The sequence below is a fragment of the Callorhinus ursinus genome, unplaced genomic scaffold, assembly GCF_003265705.2.
Source record: "Callorhinus ursinus isolate GAN/ISIS: 27379988/994484 unplaced genomic scaffold, GSC_fseal_2.0 scaffold9, whole genome shotgun sequence".
In the NCBI taxonomy this organism is placed as follows: domain Eukaryota; kingdom Metazoa; phylum Chordata; class Mammalia; order Carnivora; family Otariidae; genus Callorhinus; species Callorhinus ursinus.
Window position 1 is genome coordinate 52,088,899 of NW_027397071.1, and position 22,837 is coordinate 52,111,735.

Consider the following 22,837-nt stretch of genomic DNA (forward strand, 5'->3'; position numbering starts at 1 on the left):
AAAAATGCCACGAAGAAGGGCTTGATGTCATCTTAACACTGAAATCCATCTGTCTATGGCCCTCTTTTGACTTTACTCCTTCTGCAGCCAAATTTTTCACAAAAGTTGATGAGAATTTGTCAACCTAAGGACTTGTAATGTCAGCTCCTTTGAAAGGCAATGGAGTATTTGAAAGTGACAATGATGGGATCCTGCATGTAGAATATTCACTTTATGTAGGAGTTTAAAATTAAATAATCCCTTTAAGATTAAAATACACAGAGTTCTAAATGCTTTCAATAGGGGAAGAGGCAGACACATAACAGAAGAGATAGTCTCGAGTTTCCCATAGTAAGTGGTATGTCCCTAATTTTAAAAATCAAATGATAATTGATATTGTAGCAACAGAGTTCCCATTATCCACTGACAAATATCTTTCCATACCAAAAATTACCACTCAGAGCAAGCTATATAACTCACCACAGATACATCTTCCCCAACAGCGTGAACATGTTGCGCTACCCAATCATGGGCTGGCAAAATTACAAAAGGAAATAAAATCACCCAAACCATAGCAACAAAGACAACAGCCTGATAATGGCAGATGCTAAACAGGCACACATAGAAATTTTTAAATAGTATTCATCTTTTAAAATATGTTTTATTGTTACTTTTCTTTCATATCACGTTTTTAACCTATAGAGCATTTCAAAAATATCCATTAAAGTATGTTTATGAATATATCTGCTCTGGAAATTATTTCTGTTTGGAAACTCATAGGTTACTTGGACCACCATAAATACTCATCAGAGACCTCAAAAGGTAGGCAGTGTGGGCCAATGGGTATGAGTCTTATTTTTTTATTCCAATCCTCTTATTTCCCGTTTACACTTTTATTTACATACTTCAGTTTTCCCTTGCTGGCATAACTGCTACTCCACAAATTTTAGATTTATGAGCATTTCTAAAAAAGAAACTTAAAAAGAAAGCTACAGTTCTATTTTATTCAATATAAGTTCAGTTCAGCAGCTTATTTTTTAAATAAACCCTAAAAGACTTAATATACATAAATGAATATAGTGTAAATTATAATTACTGTTTTTTTTTCTATTTACAGTTATAAAATTCACGTTGAATGAGGCTTTGAATTTTTGCACTGAAGTCATTAAGAACGAATCTTTCCTAAACGTAAAGAAATGAAAATAAGGGCATTAAATAAATCCATCAATAAATCAGTACATTTAAGGAGATTAAGACAAACCTTGTTATTTTCAATTTTTCTCCTTTCTCTTTTAAATTAAAAAACAATTTTAAACTAATAAGACTCAATTTTTGCTTTCTTTTAAATAATTATACACAAGGCCATAATCAAAGGATCTTTTTGGAGTAAAGCAAATTTTAAAATTTTTCAATTTAATCATTAAGGGAAGTTAGAAATACACCTCTTGTGCACATAAGAAAATATGGACAGAAATTTACCTAGTAAAATATTACATGCAATTCTGATTTTTAAACTAATGCTTGCTTTAATTCTCAGTGGCTTCCCAAAGCATCTAGAACCAATTCATCTATCTTACAAACAGGAAAAAACATTTCTTAAACCTGTGTAATAATGCTTCTATTCACCAAACTTCAACATTCTAAGAACAAGAAAGAACAAGTCACTCCAGATCTTTGACCCCAACTCTGACAAAAGCATAAGAACCTTTTCTCCCTCCCCTAACCAAGTATGGCCTCATCCTGGGCCTGTTTTACTGGACTCCACAGTAAAACATCTCCATGGCAAGGGTCAGGATTTTGACTTTTTTTCTTTCCCTCTGATTCAAGGTAGGTGTGTGATACCATTTAAATGACATCCAACCCCCAGACAACAGGACATAGACAGGGATACAGAATGGATCTAAACCGTATGGTGAAGAGCGCTGGGTGTGGAATCAGAAGGCCTGGCTTTAATCTTACTGTGCACCAGTCACTTGGACCTTCTGAGACTTTATTTTCATCTGTACAAATGGAGAGTGCATTACTTATTTGCAATATTACTGTGAATTTAAAAAAAAAAGAAAAAGAGGAAAAAAGAGAGAGAGAGAGAGAGAGAAAGCTACAATGTATGGCAAAACTTAGTATAAGGCTTGCCGCAAAATAGACAACTCAATAAAAGTTATCTGCCTTCCTGCCTTCCTGTCTTCCATCCGTCTCCCTTTCTCTACTTTCAATTGATCGAGGTCCAAAATATTTACCACTAGGAAAGCATGCTAAAGCCATGAACAGAAATAAGTCTAAAGGTCTCAAAGAACACTAAAATTATTCCACTTCAATCTCTAGCTATTATGATCATCCTGATCATGTCTGCATTTGGGATTAGCAATATCTTACGAAAGAAGACCAATGCTCGCCAAAATACATAAAATAAAAAGAACTTCTTTCTCTCAATTTTATCTTACTTGGTTTCTTTGACAAACAAAACGGCAAAAGCATCCTCTCTACGGAGTTGCTGCAATTTGTCATTTGTGGACTTATTTCTTTGCCTCGTAAGCCATGTTTATTTAACTAGAACATTAACAGGAGGGCTAATTCCATTAGAGAAAATATACTTTTGCACCATGAAATGATCATAACAAAACACGAAAGCAATGTTTTCTAATATTTTGGGAAAAACCGAAGGTAAAAGTAATTTCTGTCTTAGCAGCAACTGGAGAATTCTGTTAAGTTCACAGGGACGCTAAAGTTTGGATCAATAATTTGTATCTTACAGTTGCCTAAGCAACGTCAAAATTTTGATGATACCATAAGTTATCACCTTAAAAAAGCAAAATGGTAATAATAGCAAACATCTCAATAGCCCTTTTTCCAAGTTTATGTATGCCACAGTATCCCTTACTGGCTGGACTCTTAAATGATCAGAAAGAATTTTTGCAAAACATTTCCTTCCTAAAAATTTTAATAGAAACTCCAAAAGCCCCAAATAGTCTCTTAGTCTGAAACAAACTATGCAAAAAAAAAAATGTGGGGAGATGGATTATAAAATTCTCCACTTGATATCTTGCTGCTCAAGATCCTTTTACAGTCATTACTTAAACCAAAACACTTTTAAGAGCATCTCCATTTGCGATTAAATTCACGGTTTTACGTTTCTCTTAACAAAGCATGCCAGTTCATTCATTCTCTTCCTCCTCCACCTGACTTCTTCCTTCCCCTTTACCCCACCTCCCAAGGATTTACAGTTTATAATGTATTTTAAAACAAGACCTAACCTCTAAATAACAACAGGGAAATGATTGCTGAAATGGTAATAAACCAGAGTTTTGCACATTCAGTGAATTCAATCTGTATTTCATGTTTCTTCTTCTATTCTAGCCTCAAAATTGCTTTCAATAATCTATACTAACATTTGCGAGCAATTAGAATTGTTGCTGCTTCTGTGCAAGTTTTAAAAAACTGACAGGCCATTCTGCATCCTCTGGAAGCAGCTTGAGGCCTTAACCAAGTGAAACACCCAGTCCTACTGTGTACAGCAGTGACCACAACAAAGGCTGTGGTTTCTCCCACACTAGCCCTAAATAGGTTTAAATTAATGCTATTCATCACTGGGTGGAAAAGAAGACAAGGCAAATCTAAGCCAGCAGCATTGGGAAATTTCTTACCAACACTCAAACCTCTTAGCCATAAATGAGCTGACCTCCGTTCATGAGTTTACTCCAGAACAACCCTTCCTCCCTATTCCAATACCCTCTCTGCCTTTGAATTTCCATCTTTTTTTCACTACACTACACTCTAGATAAAGGATACTGTTACTACATTCTAGATAAAGGATATTGTTACTACCCTCAAGTTAGCCAAAAACCGTCAAGGATACAAAAGCCATATTTATCTCAAGTTTGTTGACTGTTAATGCTATTTCCTTTGAAGAATTAAAAGATAAATAAAAAGATAAATGAAATTTTTTAGAACTGTGCATACACCAATGATTTAGAATGGATCAGTCAGCCACAAAATCCACCCTGAGTTCAGTTTAAGGTTGGAGTAAGAATTTGAGATAGGGTGGCACTCTTTTAATTTTAAACAACACTGTACGTTACTCTTACACATTCTTTTTCTAAATACGGCTTATTATTATAAATCACAGGAACTAATTGCATAACTTTCTATTAAAGAGTTTATTAACGTACTGAAAAAGTTTAATTACATAATGTATAGCCTTAAACGAGCATAAATACACATACACATGTACGCCTGCTAACAAAATATCTTGAACATATTTTAGATATGCAATACTGCCGCAAACTAACATGGTAAGTTACCCCCAAATTAAGAAATTACCATAACTCATTCAGCATAAAATTGTAAGCTATCACAACTTAACATTTTCACTTAATATTTTTTTACAATAACTATTCTGTATGCACTAACCTTATGCATATAGTTATATTGTATTTTAAAGTACCAGCTTTTTTAAAAAACAAATCATTTGCACTGCTCTCAACAGCCCTCTGTGTGCAGCCTGAATGTGCACACACATGCACACGAAGCACACACACGCTCATACACAGACACTCCTAATCTTACACCTGCTCTGAAGCAGTAGGAAGTGAATTCTCAATCTGTCAACACGACCATCTGGTCTATCTGCATATCACGGCTTTCTCTATTACTATATGAAGGAATGGCAATCACGAAGCCAAAATAAAACTAAAATTCACCTGAATGGGAGTATCTCTCTCTTTGTTGAAATGGAATAATACGTGGCATATCAGAGCAAAACTAGCGGGATGTAAATAATTGAAAATGAGCATTCACAACAGCATAATTAAATGAACAATATGGTTCAAGTAATGTGGTAATCAGTAATACTGGCTGTACAGGTTTCCAGAAGAGGTACGAGACTTCCAAAGCACCGCCAACAGTTCTTCCGGTGAGTGGCAGGACCATTACCATTCCTGGTCCCACAAAACTAAGGAAAGATGGTAACAGGGGTAGCATGGAAGCAACCAGTAGCTACTGTACTAAAACATTACTGTGCAAAAATGATCCCTCTCTACCTTACAACTAACACTCCTCATGCTACCATTAGGACAAATTCAATTAACTTTGAGTTCACTCTGCCACTAGGCTAATTAACAATGACAGTCATTACCTGACAAATTTTGGTCATTTATTAGTCTTCCAAAGCAAATTTTAAGGCCACTAAAAAAAACTTCCAATCTTAGAAAATTCCTCATCTGCAAAAAGTGAAGATGCTCATGGCAATTTAACTTTTGGACCTGACACCGCTAGAAAATTAACAAGGGCTTTACTTAGTTGATTTAAATTTAATTCTATTTATTTCATTTTACTTTCTCAATGTCTCCACACAGCTGCCTCAGAGTTTCATTCCACCTCACAGCAGGTAATAACTATCAAAAATAAATTGTGACTGTCATTCTGTGGAGTAGATACAGCAACTTACCTCTATCCAAGAGATGAGTCCTTAAAAAGTCTAACCTCTTTTTAAGTCTAACCTCTTACTAAATTTAACTAAACTGAGAATCTTTCTAGAATCTGATTACATTACCAGAAGTTATACAGACGCAGTTAAAAAAAAAACAAAAAACTCTCCAGAAAGTTCTCGGTTGAGTGCCTACTAATGAACAAAGGTTAACTTTATCTAAAAGGTCAAATGCCTGGTGGCTAAGGTTATGACCTTAACAACTTAAATTGTGACCTTGCCACGTGCCGGGTATATTGTAGATTCTGATACAGATCATCTGGTAAAGACTGGTCATAAATTAGCTTTACTGTTACACGCCCACAAAGAAAACCATTTGCCACAATTCCGTAATATCTTCAAGTTGTCATATGATACCTATGGAAGGATGACTCAAATAAAGACAAAATTAAGGGCATAAAATGGTTTTACTCTTTTATACTTTTAACGAGACAAAATTCTCAGGCTTATGGAATCACTCCAATTTCATTACACTTGTTACTGTTTATCAGCCACAAAATACACACCGTTCTAATGCCACTGGATTTAGAGGGGGGGAAATTTGAATGTAGTTTAGGTATTGTATTTTAGCATCTCAGTAAGTCAGAATAAATCACCTGCACTTTTAAAAAACGACTGATTCTGCACTAGCTTCCAGTATTTACATGTGTGTCCTAAGATTTCAACCTCCTAGCAAGGAAAAGGCTGAGGCATGAAGCAATAATTATTGTACACATTTTTAGAAGGGGAAATAAAAAATCTCATTTGGGGGGCTATCTAGAAGGAAAAACGGCATTTTGGAGGGGAAAAAAAAAAATACAACACTGTAAAAGGGGCGGGGGGAAATCCACCATAGGTGAAAAGGCCACAATGGTTTTGGCATGTTTCTTGAAGCACGTTTCAGAGTCTCTGCCTCCTGCCAATACTGGCAAGTTCTCAAAACTTTTAAGGAGGTAAAAACATTGTTTAGTGTTTACAAATCTTCAGTATTATAACAGATGCTTGTCAAATCAGTTGTATTTAAGTTGACCAATCTACCTCATATTTGTATTGGCAACTAGCTTCCCTTCCACAAGTAACAGGTCTCTAGATCTCTGAAATCAAATTTGAAGTATTCTCGGACAAAAGGCCCCTACTATTTGCTTTTGCAACCGTCCCGTCGCGAGCACAGCACACAGCGGCCATTGCGGCAGTCTGTGAAAGCCAGCGGCCTTCCGAGGCATTCTGGGATACGTCAGGAAAACCAAACCGAAAGGCAGTCTGATCCATGTTGCCGTCAGTAACTCTTTCACAAGCAATAAGGATGCCAGCTCTCCGGAGCAACCTTCTACCTGTCGTTCAACCAACACAATCCTGCGGGTACTGAAACCACCAGCAACCCCGTGTTAGCTCCACGATCGGAAGCAACAGCAAGGGACAGAACGGTCAGCGACGAAAGAGAAGACACGTGATGGCCTTAGCTCGGAAGGCTGCAGCTCTTTAACTCGAAGGGCAATATTTTTACCAAAAACTCAGAACGCGTGCTGCTCACAACCGACAAAAACGGAACCGGTATTCCCCGTTGAGGTACCTTGTAAGGAAGCACACACCAGGATGTGTACCACCTGTTGGCACCAACATTTTTCTCTCTTGGTCCAATTAGAGCATTTGTTAGAACTGATAAATTATTTACTTTTCCAAATACTGAAAAGATTAAACACAAGATCTTAAAGAGTCCTCCCTGAAAGCACTGATAACACCCATCATTTTATTATTTTTTTTGCACCTTGCCTTTCCCTATCAGAACCTCCACTTACATACGCAAATAAATTTTTCAAAAATTTAACACTGCTTTTTCAATAGAGAAAACAAAGTAACAATAGGGTGAAAAGGGGATTAAGAAAGGGATACTTGTTCCTGTCTAGAGGTCATTTGAGAGGTGCTGACTTTTCATTTCACTACACAGAACAGGCTAAAGCAACAGGAACTCCTTACAATTAAGTATACATTCTCCAAAACCCAAATATTTGAAACACTTACAGATCACATCCTCTAAAATACTCATCTATCCCCTGCCAACAGAATGCAAATGATAATGTGACATGCTTGCAAAGTTAATTTCTCCAGTTTCTTATGTAAGGACAGATGGATAACAAAAGTTCTCTTTCTAAAACATATATTGAGAAAAATAATAGAGAACAGGCTATCAGCTGACTTCTTTTTTTAAAAAAAAGTTCACATTCTTAGAATTAAAAACATTTTGCAAAACAGTACAGTGTTGATTTTACAGGTAACACCTTTCTCCTTTGCGAAAAAAATACATAAACATATGAACCCCAAAACAGCCTACTGGTAGGATTCCACAACCTTCTTTTCTTCCATCTGGCTCAAGTAACTGCCATGAAGGTAAAATCTAGCAAGGCCGATATGTACATATAAAAAATCAACAAGTTACACAAGACCTGAGCTTTCCCATAACACAATGAACCTTTTGTCTAAAACAAGGCAAAAGAAACAAAGTAAAAATGCATTCTTTTAGTCAGTGCTCAATAGTTTTAGCCTGAATGCTAACTCTGAATGCTATAATATACACAGGTAAAACATGCCTCAAAAACAGCCTTGAAACAATAATGAATCTTATCACCAATCAAAGCAACTCACTAAATCCATGATCAATATCGATTTCTCAGTGCATTCATGCACCACACAGGTTGGTTACTTTTAAGATTAACCTTACCATCAATTACTTAAAGAGTTGGTTTGTTTCTCGCTCAGCTATCCTAGACAACACGACAAATTCCTAAATACAAAGCTACTAAGTTTGCGTATTCATGTGATTCTTTTTCCTTCATAAATGATCAGCAATTTGGTAGTACTCTTACCACCTCTTCTTAATTAGCAGGGGGTTCGAGAGGCCCCAGTAGGTTAAAAACACGCCCAGAAGATAAGCAACTAAAAATACTGCCTCACCACCAAACTCCATGCTTTTTAAACGAGATCACTTGCCATTTACAATATCCCCTTTATTACAGCTCTCACCCATCATCAAAAACTGTGATCTAAACATATCACAGAACTACCAACACCTCTGATAACACTACTTGCCAAAAGAACTGAACTTGGTGAGAGTCCTCTCAAAGCTACGCTTTCCACCCAAATGAAGGTGTGCCCTCGGACACGGGCAGCTTCTGGCTGTTCTGACTCGGGTTTACCTTTGAAAGCACACTGTCTCTCTGCACTGTGGCCTGCAACTTAAGAGGATTCAGGAATGGCCCCGCACATACAGAGGTCATCAGAAAAGAAACACACGAGAAAGTGGAACCACTTCTCACCATCGCACTTACCTGCTGCATGCACAAAGTATGCCAAATATAAATCGAGTTCCTTAACAGAAACCCCTATGTGATGGGGCTGCACACAGAGCCCTGGATTCGAGCACTGTGGGGACTTTACAAGGCGCTCACCATCAGTACTTTCGAGCGGAATACCTTTAAATAAAATCACCATAACAAGGTCCAACCTCCAGACTTTATCTGCCTGGCGAAGGCAGTCAATTCTTCGCATCTTGCCTTTCTGGTCTGGGTTGGAAAGAACACAACATGGAGGCTTTTTCCCCGTAACTGTAAGAACAAAATCCTCTCGGTACTCAGGTCGGATATCTTTCCTTAACTTGGCCAGAAGTCGAGATGCCCACTTCTGCTTGACCTCTGGTTTTTCGCTTAGCAACTCATCCTTCACGGCTCTCTCTTCTTCTTTTGACATACGCTTTTCATGTTTTTTGAAGTATTTTCGTTTTCGGGCCTGCAGGTTGAACCATGTGTAGGCAAAGGCTCGGACGTGGGGCAGAAGTGCTTCAATGAAAGGATGAAATTCATCCTGGAGAAATGAACAACAAAACTATAACTATCAAGAAAACAAAAGGAAACAACTTTTCTTCAGATGGTCACTTAAAAAAAAAAAAAACAATACTTATTTCCCTTGCAAGCTGACTCAAGCATTACAGTACCCAAATTACACAGAGGATGCCTATGGGAAGTCTGGGGGGGGGGGCGGGAGAAAACTGTCAGTATCATGTCTCAGTCTCAAAGAAGAAATGGCTAAAAATTTTAAAATGTGTTGGTATGTTCACCAAAGTGCACCGGGATCTACTGCCAAGCTTAGGTCCCAAGTCCTTTAGACAGTAAGTGAAATGTATTGAAATGCTTCCAACAATATATGATCTTAACCCTACTTCAAGAAAGACACATCTAATTCTGCTGCAGCCTTGACCTCACTACTTGTAGTGCACCCAGGGCTCGGCCGCCAGATTGGCAAATCCTAAACATCGAGATGCCAGTCAATGTTTATGGAAGTCTAGGAGCAAAAAATCATCTCCACGATCAATGAAAACAAAGACTTTCCCTCTAAAAATACTGCATGGAGACGCTAATCTGTGTCTTAGGCATTTTGGTAACATCTTAATTCCTTCTTCAGGATTACAGTTGCATATAATTTTTTTAGTCAAAAACTTAGAAAAATCTGGCATATGCAAAAGATGAATTTGATATTCTTCAGGCTGAAATAAAAGATCTACTTCCAAGACATACTTGCTGATACTGTGGGAATGAAACAAAAAGAAAAAAGGGGGAAAAAAAACAAAGAAAAGCATACATGCCAGATAGTAAATAGAATGCGTCATTGGGACAAGAGGGTTGCAACTAAATAACAGTTAATTTTGTGAAATGCCTTCGGTAATAATCATCCTTAAAAAAGAGAATATTTAACTTTTGAAATTAATATTTCAGGCTTTTTCTCACAAGGAAAGAGAGAACCTGGTACATTTAATGTTTACGAGACTCCAGGAAAACCCTCACGGTTACCTCTTAAGATTCAAGTAATTTGAAAATAAAATTCAATTTAAAACATTTACATTTTTCTTAGTGTCTTATGAAAATGCTTGATTCTTTTACTTGAAACTTTCTTAGGAAATATAAATATAAAATCAAAGAAAAATTAAACAGTAACCTCCACAAAGCTTTCTGAGTACATTTAACTTTTGATTAACCAACCCACACTAATCTTACATAACTTCTCTCTGCCGCACAAAACCCCAAAAGATAAATTATTTACTTTCAAATAAATGAGGATAAGAAAACCAAAAGGATGCTTGATGACTTTTTTTTTTTTAAAAAGCGTGTAGGACAGACAAATATTATAAAATGCATTCTTTTTCGGTTTGTAATATCCATCTAAATGTATACTTTGGAGGCACAAGTAACTGCAATATCCAAAATATTATTACTGTAAAGAAATTATTAAATTTTCAAATGTTCAAATGTTAACTGAGTGGTTAAAATTGGAAAAATATTTTATCAGGTCTGTTAAAATATTATAAATTATCAATCATCTAAACACTACATATGACTATTTTTTAAAGTACATATTAATGTAATACATAAATCACTTCAACAATTGACATTTATCTTTTTTCTCTCTGAACAAATTTTAGCCTCTGCATTTCAAATTTAGCTTTGAAAACTGCTCTTTTTCAATAAAAATCCAAAAGAGAAGTCAGTTTTTATAACGTGTGCATTCTTCAAGTGGAGAGGGAACAGAAAAAAATACAAGAATTATATTATTCTTTACCATAAACATTTTAAATTTCTGATGTTTAAGAATCTTTCTTATTGCCATACTTTAAAAAGAGAAATGGTGGTGGTGGGAGGGGGGGCTTTTTCAAGTCACAGTTTATCTAATAAGGTATACGCCAAACCGCAAAGCATTTAAACGTTACTAAATTCTGAGCTCATCCTTGAAATGCTCTAAAATACATAAAATTGGGGTTTGAAACAGTCCTTCAATTGACTGATTTTCTTATATACACAGGACATGCTAGGGACCAAGGCTCTGTAGTATTAAGAACTCCTGTAGTCTACCTTAACTACAAAGTGAGTCTTCACCAAAAAGAAGATTTCATTTTAAAATCTCAGGCCCATTTTATAAAGTGAAGAACAACTAAGTTCTAAACAATTCACATTTATGTTAAAATGTTACCTTATTCAAAAGCTTCATTGATATGAATAAACATTTTTTAAAAAACATTCTAACAGGGCATTTAGTGTTTGAAGAGACTCCTAGTATGCCTCTCACAGAACTGCGAACTGCGTTCATTCGTGTTCAAGAGGATTTTGTTTACCTGCCAACCAAATGCCTATATATCTCATCATAAAAACCCTCAAATGAGGCCAACTGTGTCAACTAATCATTAAGAATAATCTAAGTCCCCAATTTTGCATCAAAAGTATTTACAACTTATTACTCCCCAAAGGTTTCAAGAATGTGCCAATAAAAGTGCACAATATTTTGTATAACTTTACTCACATGTACTATTAAAGAGCTAGTCATCTTTCTCAACTCACAATTAGAAATAATACTCCAGATCATCAAAAGTAAAGAATATCATTAACTTGTAGGAAATGTCAAGGCCCAGCATAAATTAATTCTAAAAAAATAGTAAGCCTCTATAAATCATGTTGCTGCACATACTGCCATAAGCTATGTAATATTTCAAAATATTCAGGAGATAATAAAGAATATTTTACATGTGTACTCAGTGTGTAAGTTATAGGCCACCAATGAAAACAAACCTGAAAACCTGTTTCAAAAGCGGTATGACTTTGAATCAGCTTCTTAAATGTTGATCTGTTTGTAAGTAAGCCAAGTTTAAGAACCACTGAACGCTGATATTGCTGGAACTACTTTCAAAGGTTCACCTATAAATTTCTACTGGGTTATCATTCTATGGCCAGGTAAATGATTTGGTTATGATACGCTTGTATGGACGAAAAGAAGATGTCTGGCATTTTCCTGATAAAGTTTTAAAAATTGCACACATGTAGATGGAGTTTATTCTTTCATTTAGAGTATTTCTATTACTGTGCTTACTGGACTTTCTTTAATGACCAATAAGCTACCTAAGTTTTTCTTTCTAAAACTAGCTCTAAAGCTTTATAAGTATTCCAGCAAGTTAAATAAAATTGTAAATCAGCTTTTAAAGGAAGAACTCAAAATATATGGCTCTCATTATTTAGTGTACAATTTCTTCACAAACTGTTAGACTGTTTCTTTTTACTGGTGTTTCCAGAAGAAGGCCTAGAGGTGTATCAATCACACTGCCAAATATGTTTAAAAAAAAAAAACAACAGAACTTTCTTAATGTGATAATAGCTCCTGAGCCAAGAGAATCCAGCTTTGTCAAGTACCTGACTATGCCCTGGGCCTGTATGGATACACAGGTATCCTCATACATGCACCAACCCAAAATATAAATTCATCTTTCAAGAGCTCACTTGAAGACACTCTTGTGTCTGCTAAGGTCATGCCCCACTATTGCAGCACCCTGGTATTGTCTACAAGTTCTCTGTGCTGCAAACTTTTGCCAGAAAGAACTTCAGCCTTTGAATCTCAGCATTTCAACTGTAGTCATAACTCATTCAAATTCTCTTACACTTTGCATCTTATCCATATGCAATTGTGAACCTTGCCAGAAGTGGTTGGAAAAGTTTCATTCCATACTTCCACAAGTTACTAAAATAGGAACTTTGGAAGTTTGTTAGGGAAAAATAAAAAACTTTTACAATAACTAAAAGCAACTGCTATCCATTACTAATGCTAGGCCTAAATCCCAAACAGACCATTTCAACATAAAAGATGCATTTAAGAGTCTGCTGAGATCAAATAGCCAGTATTATTCCTGTTAGATATTGCAATAAGAAAGGCTGTCATGTGAGAAATAAAACCAGAATCTAGAGAGGACAGAAAAAAAATTATTGATACTTTTTAACCACCCATAAAGTATTCCGGCTAAACCGTTACCTCCTGCTAAATGAAAGCAATAAGTGGTGGCAGGTTTTTTAAGGGAGTGGTAAATAAACATTTTATATGAAGCATACAACTTCATGTAGGTGATTAATGGTCAGATTGCAATGTACCAAAGCAGTATGAAAGCTCACACTTTTTTTGAAAAATTTTTTAGCGCAAAAGCACTTTGACTTCATGCCTTTTAGTCAAAGAAAATAAATAATATATTCAAAAGGGACCAGATTTGGAGCCGTGAAATAGCAATATTTTGCCTAGGGGTGGTGCAGACAAGAGAGGGATGGAAAGGGAGGGCACGGGAAGGAGGGGCGGAGGGCGAGAGAGACCCACGCTCCGAGTAGAGTCGGAGAAAAGTTGCCCCCGTCCTGCGCGCGGAGCTGCCCGAGTCGCGCGGCGGCGGCGGCGGCGGCGGCGGCGGGCGGCGGCGGCGGCGGGCGGCGGGGGGAGCCGCGTCCGGCCCGGGTTGCTGCTCGGGCTCGCGGCCCGGAGCCCAACTCCGCCCGACGCTCCCCGGCCCGCGGCCCGCGGCCTCCGCCGCTCGCCGCCCTGCGCAGCGTGGGCTCGTCCCGACAGCGAAACTTTCACTCGGGAAAGCGAGCGGGCGACGAGCGTCGAGGACGCAGGCTCCACCCGGCCGGCGCTGGGGGACGCGCGTCCACGCAGCCCCGCTCCGCCGAGCCCGGGGGTCGGCTCGCCGCCGCCCGCCCGCGTCCGAGGGGCGCTGTCCCGGCCCGGCTCCGGACGCCGGCCCGCGTCCCTCCCGCGGCCGGACCCCAAAGGCTGACAAACAATAAACAAAAGTAAGAGTTTGGGGAGGCTGCCTCGGCGCGGGCTCCGCGCGCGGGCCGTGGGAGCAGGGTCGCGAGTTCTCCCGCACCCGGAGGTTTCAGTTGCCCCGGGCATGCGGGGTGTGCGGTGGGCTCCGTCGGCGGCCCCCTCCCCGGGAGCGGCGGAACTACAGAAACCGGCCTGCCGGCTGCAGAAACGCTGAGTCCAGATTTCAGCGTGTCATGGGCTGCAACCCCGCCGAAACACGTGCGGGGCGTCCGAAAACACCGCCGTTCCGCAGTCAATCGCCCCGATATTAATTAACGCATTAATAAGAGGGCGCCATTAGCCATGTGCCCACACAAATGGCCGTGCAAGAGGAATGCACCCGCATGGAAACAAAGTTACTTTCTTAAAGCTGTATTTCTCCCCCCCCCCACGAGCACACGCTCACACACACAAACACACACACACAGAAACACGCGCAGACACGGGCATACACCAAGACACATGCCCCGGGCCCGGCCGGCGCGACGGTCCCCGGTACCCCGCGCCCAGCCCCAGGTCTGCCCCCGCAACCCCGGCCCCCCCACCCCACCCCGCCGCATCCAAACAGCTGCTTACCTGGGTGAGACAGAGCGGAGAATACATAACTGCCGGGCGGTGGGGTGTGCGTGTGCGTCTGGGTGTGCGGTTTGGAGGTGTGCGTGAGTGCGGGTGAGAAAGGAGAAAGAGGGAGAGAGGAAGAGAGAGAGAGAAGGGGGGAGAAAAAAAATCAAGCCTGCTTCTTGCGTTCACATTTCCAACTCGGCTCAACTGCAGCCAGCCAGCCAGCGCGATTGCCGCTCCATGAGCTGAACTTTAACCCCGCCTAGAGTTTCCCTACACTCCACTATACATGTCTACTGTACGCGGGCGTTAAAGGCATAGCGCACCCTTTCCCGCTCCCGCGCCCGCCCGGCCGGGTGCCCGCGAGCTGCCCGCGCGCCCGCCTCCGCCTCCGCTCTGCACCGCACCGCACAGCCGCCGCCCGCTCGCGCCGCCGCGGGGGGGGGGGTGCGTGGGGGAGGGGGCGGCTGCGGCGCCGCGCGGCCAGCCGGGTCCCGAGCCTCCGCGGCCGCTCGCGCTCGCTCGCTCGCTCGCTCCCTCTCTCGCTCCCTCGCTCGCAGGCTCTCTCGCTCCCTCTGCCCCCCCCCCGCCCCCGCTTCCCCGCTCAGCGCATTACTGGGTAACGCAGTGAGGAGCAGTTACAGTCTGTACTCCCGGGCAGCTATAGGCTGCCACAGGATGTGCTTAAGCAAACAAAACTACTTTTCCTCATCCCCATCCCCCAAGCCCCGCCGCAGACCTTCGCGGACCTCGGTGGAGGACTTGGGCAACTTTGCCAGGTTGCCCTGCGCTCCCGGTTCACTGGGTGGGCACGTAGAAAACCGAGGAGAAGGCCGGAGGGCAAATTTGCATGTATGCAAATTTTTAAAAATCAGACCTCCTAGGTAACTTTTTTTTTTTCCCCTCTGAAATGCGGTACGGCTCAAAGCATTGTAATCTCTCCAACGGAGCTTTCTGTGGGAATAGATCGTCGGTAGAGGTAATTATGCACAAAATCCTCCAAACTTTGTGCAGCTTCAGTCCTATGGCATTCAGAAGCGGGGGTGGTGGGGAATAATTTCACACAGAAGAGTCACCGGATTTGGGGGGGGGGGGGGGTGTCTGGAGAAAAGGAGGCGGAGATTAATGAGCGTTCTCCCTCCCAGGACTGTGAAACTAGTGGGTCTGAACACAGACGCCATAGAAAAAGTTCTATCACGTTTAGAAACAGTGGTTTAGCTGTGACATCTTTTTCTTTTTAGGAGGAAAAAAAAAATGTGAAAGGGATGTCCCCTAAGGGAAGAGAGATATTCTGGTCCACAAACGCGTGCCCAAAACTGGACACAGGCTCTCATTACCGTCCCTGTTCCTGGGACACCTCTGGAAGGGTGCCTTTTAAGAATCCCCTCTTTTTTCCTCCCCCAGGTAACCGTTCTTAAAATGGAAAAGAGCTTCCTGCAATTATTTTAGGTTTGCTAAAGTATTGTTTTGGCAGAGAAGGGGGGTGGTTTTTAGGGTTTGGCAAGTTGCCAATAAGCCTGCTTTTCCAGTTTTTTTAACCTCATATTTTTTTTCTCCAGGCTTTCCTCCCTGATGGAAAAAACAAACAAACAAACAAAAAACTCTTCTTCCTCCTGACCCCTAGCCCATCTCTTCCTCCTCCTCTTTCTAACTCTAGTTTGCAGCCTGCTGCACTTGCGAATCCTTCTCAAAATTCCAAAAGGAAAGACCAGGGTGAGAGGCACTGGCACACAGACAGGGGAATCTGCACCTTGGGAGAGGTTACATAGCCAGAGAGCCTCAGAATAGAGGAAACTCCCGTAGGAATGCCCGCTCTGTACTGTGAGTGTGAGGTGACCAATGCCCACTCTGTACTGTGAGTGTGAGGTGACCTGCTAAGGCCACTCTCATTCAGACTACGCTCCTCCACCGCAACCTCCCCCCCCTTTTAAGTAAGGGGCAAGAAAAATGTTACTGGAGAAAGCAAAATACAATCCTCTGAAATATTCTGCATCTGTCTAACATCATTTTATGCTTGTTCTCCAGTTACTTTATGGCTAAAATAATTTCTGAATGCTCGAGACCATCTTCACACACCCTGCTCCTAAATATCCTTGGAAATCTCTCAAATTATTTATTAAGGGGCGAGGGGAGGTAATGACTTAAATCTTTAATGAGAGAGTCCCATTTTCCCCAACTAAACAACTGCTTTTCCTTGGTTCCTCTTCAATTTCAGTAGAAGAGAAATGTCCTAAAAGTTAAGCCGAGTTACAGAGACAACTTCCCTGGCCATGAAAACCTTTGCTGGGATCTATAATTTCAACTCGCTCCAAGTTTCCTCGATAGAAGTTTCTGGCTGACGGTCCCAACATGTAACTGAGGCACAGTGAGAAGTTATTGTTCCGTGTGTACTCTTGGGAAGCTCTCTTCCAGAGCAGATTAAAATCTTTCTTTTGCTGTATTAAAAGATAGACTTCACATTTGCCTCTTTCCAAAACAAGAAAGATTCTTACTTTTAACTGAATCTCAAGAAAAAGAAAAGGATTTTTTTTTTTATAAAGGACTGGCACATCGCCCTGGTTTTTTAAAAATAGGGAAAAGTAATTTAATGCTGATATTTCTAGTTTAAAAACTTCTTTTGTTGCAGCAGTGAATGTGCCCGCGATTTCCAGCTTTCTGCGGTTAGCAATATTATCTTAAGTAACTTTTGGCGCCCTTCGTAAGACTTTTGGATATGGGACGATTGTTTGCGCCCTCTAGGCAAGGGCTGGATCCAAGTTCAGCACCAAAGCCCTTCACATCCGCTCCTGCTTTCTCTCCTATCTCCGCCAGCTCCCGCTCCCTCCCCCGCGGGATGGGGTGGGGGGGAGGCGGGGGAAACACCACAAAGCACAGTTCCAACTACAGCCTTTGGAAACAAGACTGAGAAAAATACAGTAGAAGAGTTACAGTTACAGAAAGGCTTCTGGTAACTTTCTCTCCAACAGGCATAAATTTAAACACACACACAAAGAAACAGATGTTCCTCAAAGGGCAGTCTGGGGGTAAAAAACATTTCCAACTCTTTCCCCTCTTCCCAAGTTGCAAAAGTAAATCCTTGTCCAGAGTTCACAAAGACACTAAGACACTTGAGAGAGAGCAGGCGTGGAAGGAGGAGAGAAGGAAGAAAGGATAGTAGAACAGTTGTAGGAAACAGGTGAAGTACAAAAAACTAGTTTACTGCAATCATATAAATGACCCATTGTTAGGAAGGATAAACCCCTTATTGGAAATAACCGCTCCAATCATTTATTTTGCAAGTGCTAGGAGGCTGCCTTGAAATGGGATTGTCTTTGCGCAAAGGAGGCTCCTGTCATGCTCTCTGCTATCCATATTCTTCCTGGCACAGAGCCCAGCCTTGCATTTACTGTGTTTTATTTGCAGAAATGTTACCTTGCCAGCTTTAGTGAAATCCTCTTAGATATATAAATTACGTCAATAAGGTTTCACTTATATGTACAGCTCAAATACCTCTCATTTTGGAGGTTACTTGATAGGAAGATCTTATTAATATGATTTAGATTTTAATGCCCAAAGCAGTGAAGATAAAATTGGGGTTCATAAGTGACAATGCCATTAACTCTGTAGTTCTTACCAAGCCTAACTTTATCACTAGCATTTTCCAATCTTTTTCTCTAGTTTTTTGACCTACTGGTCACTTGTGTGCAGATTTTTCTTAGATGCATATAATACTAAATTGAATAATGTCGCTGAACTGAGCGTCCAAGTGGATTTTAATGTCAAATTTCCAAACCAGATTTGATTAGAAGGCCTAAAGCCCTGGGAAATAGCTCGATGGGAATTTAATCCAAAGATGGGAAAGAGCCCATACTATATTCCATTCACTTCCCAACAGAATTAGGTGTCTACAATGCTCAGAGGGAAGGAAGAGATGGATGTGCTTTAGTCAGAGGTTGCCAGTTACTGTCTCCAAGACAAGCTACTGCAGTTGGTTTCCACTGGATTGGTATCAAAGACTTGTCCAAGAGGCCAGACTCCAACTAAGAGTTAGCAAGTCAGCAATCTTCCACACACACCCTCTACAGGGGTTGTTGTGGTAACAAGAACAAATGTGAACGTGGCCAGTTTTAATATCCTATTTGCTACTGACCATATATTTAAAGAGCAGAATTCAAGAAAAGTGGAGACAAAACACTCTCTTTCTCCCCCTCTTCCTATCAAATATATAAAATAGCTGTCAGTCCACCTGTGAGACATTCTCTCTCCCTTAAAATTCTTGTTTAGAGCTCAAGAAGAGAGGCATGCCTATTCCTTCAAAGTACTTGAAAAGTCAAAGCTTCGAAGATAACCAGGGAAGTTCTGCAATGCTGCATATTCAGTATGTTACTTCCCAAAGCTCAATACCGTCCTGTAGTTCAGGCAAGTTTTTAAGCCATGCATTTTTAAAAGTTGAACCTCCCATTCCACAAGTTAACAGTGTCCCTGAATTTAAAATATAATAATTAATGCAAAGTTAATATTTCTCTAGAAGAATTTTTCTAACTTTTTCTGAAAGGCAATTAAGAAGGCATTACAATTCATGCAAAAATTCCCCAGGTTTTTTTTTTTTTTTCTTAAACTCAAAAACTCTTTCCTATTGTGCTTGCTAAATCCGGAAGAGCTTGTAGCTTTGACAGCTTGAACCACACCATCCCCTTCAGAGCCGCAGAGAACTTCAGATCTTTTTCTGCCCCGCCCCCTCTGGCTACTGAGAACCATTGTACACCCAAGCCTCCTCATGATTGGATAAAGCTTTTGTCAATCTCCCATGTTGTCCCATTGATTAGAGGATCGAATCGTCAATTATTCTCCGGGTCCAGACATTTCTTTTCGAGTTAGGTTGACTGCTGAGGCCAGACGTCTTTTTACAGAAGAGAGCACGTACAGGATTTTTTCCCCCCTTTCTGGAACCGAGCAAGCGCTAGGAGGAAAAAAATCTGTCAAGCTCAGCAATTTTTTCAAATCTCGGGGAAAGAAAAAAGGAAACCCGGTCTCTGATGCACATAGCAAAAACAAAAAACCAAAAACCATCCACAAAGCTACGTCTTTAAAACAAAACCATCACAATAGACATTCACCCAGCAATCACTTAAATGCATATGCAAGCCAGAGAAATTTTAAAGTCCTAGCCATTTAAACAAAATCATTCTACCATTATTGTTTATAAAACACACATCGTATAAACGCAAAATAGAAAGTTTAAGATGTACCACGTACCATTGCAATGTAAAAAGAGTACGTGAGAAACTTTAAAATGTTCAGACGAATTGCTTCATTTGTTGTCCCCCTTTTTTGGCATTAAAAAAAAATCTAAATAAACTTGGAACCGTTGAAAACCCGGAAGAGATTTTTTTTTAAAGCTGTTGGCCAATTGCAGGCTTCTTGGAGATTTTTTTTTTTTTTTAACTCCAAATCAGAAGGCTTTTGCAATTGCAATGCGCGCTCTCTGCCTCTCTCACTGTCTCTCTCTCCTCTTTTGATAGCAATCCAACCCGGGCTGGCTGGTTCTCAGATTCTCTCTGGTTTTGCCTTGTGTGCTTTGGATTGTACGAGACTTTGCAGAAGTTGCAATCGATTCGCAGTCCCTCTCTCCTCTCCCTACCCCCTTGTTTATTTCCGCAATCGCTGCAATTTGCATAGTAACCACGCACGAGGCGCCGGCGGCTCCCTGCGGAGGGGGCCGGGAGGGGGCAAGGAAAAGGCCTTGCCCCCTTCTCCCCTCCTCCCGTCTCTCTCCCCGCCAGTCTCCTCCTCCCCCACGGTGCGTGGCCAATAGGAGCCCCGGCATTCAGCGCAAGCTCCGGTCGGGACACCGTTCGGAAGAAAAGCCCCTGTGTTACTAGGCCCTGCTCGCAGGATCGTGTTTTTTGGCGCGGTAGAAGTTCCCCTGCTTGCGGACCTCGCAGCCGGTACTAGGGATATGTGAGGATAAAGTACATTTGCCTGCGGTTGTGCGGGTTTTGCACGTTTTAATCAAGTCTGCACACCTGCTTTCTCGGTTTCTTTTTCCATAGCCTCTCGTGAGTTATTAGGCTAGTTCATGATGGTTAGTGAGAGATTTAACCTTTATTTGCACTGGTGTAGACCAAGAGTTAAAGATCCTCTTTGGTGCATTAAATCACGAGAGTGCAAAATGTCACAGAGAACTTGCAGTGAAATAAAGCTTCTACTCTAGATTCTGAAAGGAAAAGACTGGTTCTGCTCTCTGCAGATGATTGAACATAAAATTGTTAGGTGGGCTCCCTCAAGAATAAACTTGTTCCTTTAAAGGAGGAGATGCAGTGAAATTCTAGCTTAATTGCCAAGCATCCACTATGTCAGTATCCTTACAAAACCGGGATTCCACAAAGTTTGACGCCCTCCTCCACCTTCTATTGCCCCAAGAGAAGGGCTGTGTTTGGAAGCTTGAAATGGGGAGGGGGGAGGCTGTTAATGTAGCTATTGGAACATTAAGTCCTTCATCTAACTGATTCATCTTATTTCATTAACCCAGGCTCTTTAAGACCATTTCAATGTGGACCCTTTATGTGTTTGTTTTAAACAACAGACTAGCCCTTGGTGCGGGGGGAGGGGGGAGGGGGGAGGGGGGAAGGGGGAGACGACTCCAAAGGAAGGGAGTGTCCCTTTAAATGGAAAGCATCACAACCAGGGCTATTGCGTTTGTTTGTTTTGCGTCAGTTAAGTAGCTTTGGACGTTTTGCTGAATAACTGAGTTACAGGAAAATGTGTGCTTAGCTCACTTGATAAAAAGTATCCAATAAGAAGTCAAGAGGAATAGGAAGCAAGCTGGCAGTTGTCTGACTTTCTTAACTGTCCTTGGTGAAGATACCAATTAATAACAGGACCTCACACAGTTAAATTAGAGGTTAGAGAAACCTCCTATTTTGTTTTGAACCACCTTTTTGGCTTTAGGCTTGCACTTTACAACAGGCTAACTGATGCAGCATTACTGAAAGGTATAGTACTGTGGCCACCAGTGGTGGTAGAAAAGCTTTTCTCTTCTGGTCTGCCTCTTACAGATTCAGATACTGTCTTGCTCTAGAAAGTCTGTGGCATTTAATCCTGGCCCCCTATACTGAGCATCCATTTCAACTTGGCATACTACTTTCACTCTGGAAGTACACTTAATGGGATGTAGTGGCTTAAGTAAAAAAAAAAATTTTTTTTTAAGTAACCCAAAAAACTTCTAGGTCTTGTTCCGCTGGTGCTAGGCCATGTGACCTTGAGATGGTTACATAACACCTATAAAATAGGACATCAACCTATAGTGAGAATGGAGGATTGTTTTGTCAAGAGCTAAGAGCCTTTCAAATGCGCAAGAGGTATCAACTTGTACTGCATTGCTCTGTAGATGCCATGGTCTGAATAATCTACAATGCTAAGCAAGTCAGGCCTTGTTAGTAGGTGTAACAGTGAGTTGTGTGTCCATGTCTGTAGTTCATTAACTCAGTTTAATGTGGTAGGTTAGCACCATTTCCAAAGTGACCTTTTATATCTCCATCTAGTCAACAACAGCAGAGTATAGGCTTTGGGGTCCAACTTAGGTGTTAATGTTAGTCCTATGTGACTCCAGACAAATTATTTAACCTCTGTAAGATTTAGATTTCTTGTATGGAAAATGGGAGATACTCAGATAACATATGTAATTTACCTAATCCATTAGCTGTGCTCAATATATTGTAGCTATAGTAATACCACTATTACTGTTTAATATGTACCATATTCCAGGCACATTGAATGTGTTAAGAGCTGGAGACACAGCAAAGAAGAAGCTTTCAGTCCCTTGGAAGAGATAAGACCCCAAAATAAGTAATAATGTAATGTGATAAGTGCTGTGTCCAACTTAGATATACATGAAGGGCAATAGAAATACAGATGATGGAATGACTGATTTTGCCTGAGTATATATATAAGGAGAGTCATAGAAGGCTAAAAAGGGGGAAATGACATTGCTTTGGGCCAGAAGTATGCATTTGTCAGGTGGACAAAGGAGAGGCAGGGCATTCTTGTCCAGAAAAGCACAATGATGTCAGTGTATGCACTGGGCCGGAGAATGGGGATATATTCAACTGTGGCTAGTTGCTCTAGCTAGTATTACCTTGCATCACAGGAACTAGAGATGAAATTAGAAAGTCAGGCTGAGGCAAGATAGTGGAGAACCTTGTG

General features: G+C 40.8%; 1 protein-coding gene across 9 annotated transcripts in view; it reads right to left on the minus strand.

The window, feature by feature from the left end:
* Positions 1 to 19,973, minus strand: part of NFIA (nuclear factor I A) — a 360,615-nt gene extending 340,642 nt beyond the window's left edge. For 2 of the 9 annotated variants that reach the window (XM_073896644.1, XM_073896648.1), the window contains exons 1-2: positions 14,669 to 15,212; positions 8,764 to 9,295 (exon numbers count right to left, since the gene is read on the minus strand). In XM_073896644.1, coding sequence (XP_073752745.1) covers positions 8,764 to 9,295; positions 14,669 to 14,695 — 559 coding nt within the window. In that variant the 5' untranslated portion in view covers positions 14,696 to 15,212. Of the gene's footprint in view, positions 1 to 8,763; positions 9,296 to 14,668; positions 15,222 to 19,888 lie in introns of those variants that run through there. The other 7 variants (XM_073896645.1, XM_073896647.1, XM_073896646.1 and 4 more) reach the window with 7 other exon arrangements.
* Positions 19,974 to 22,837: the final 2,864 nt, after the last annotated feature.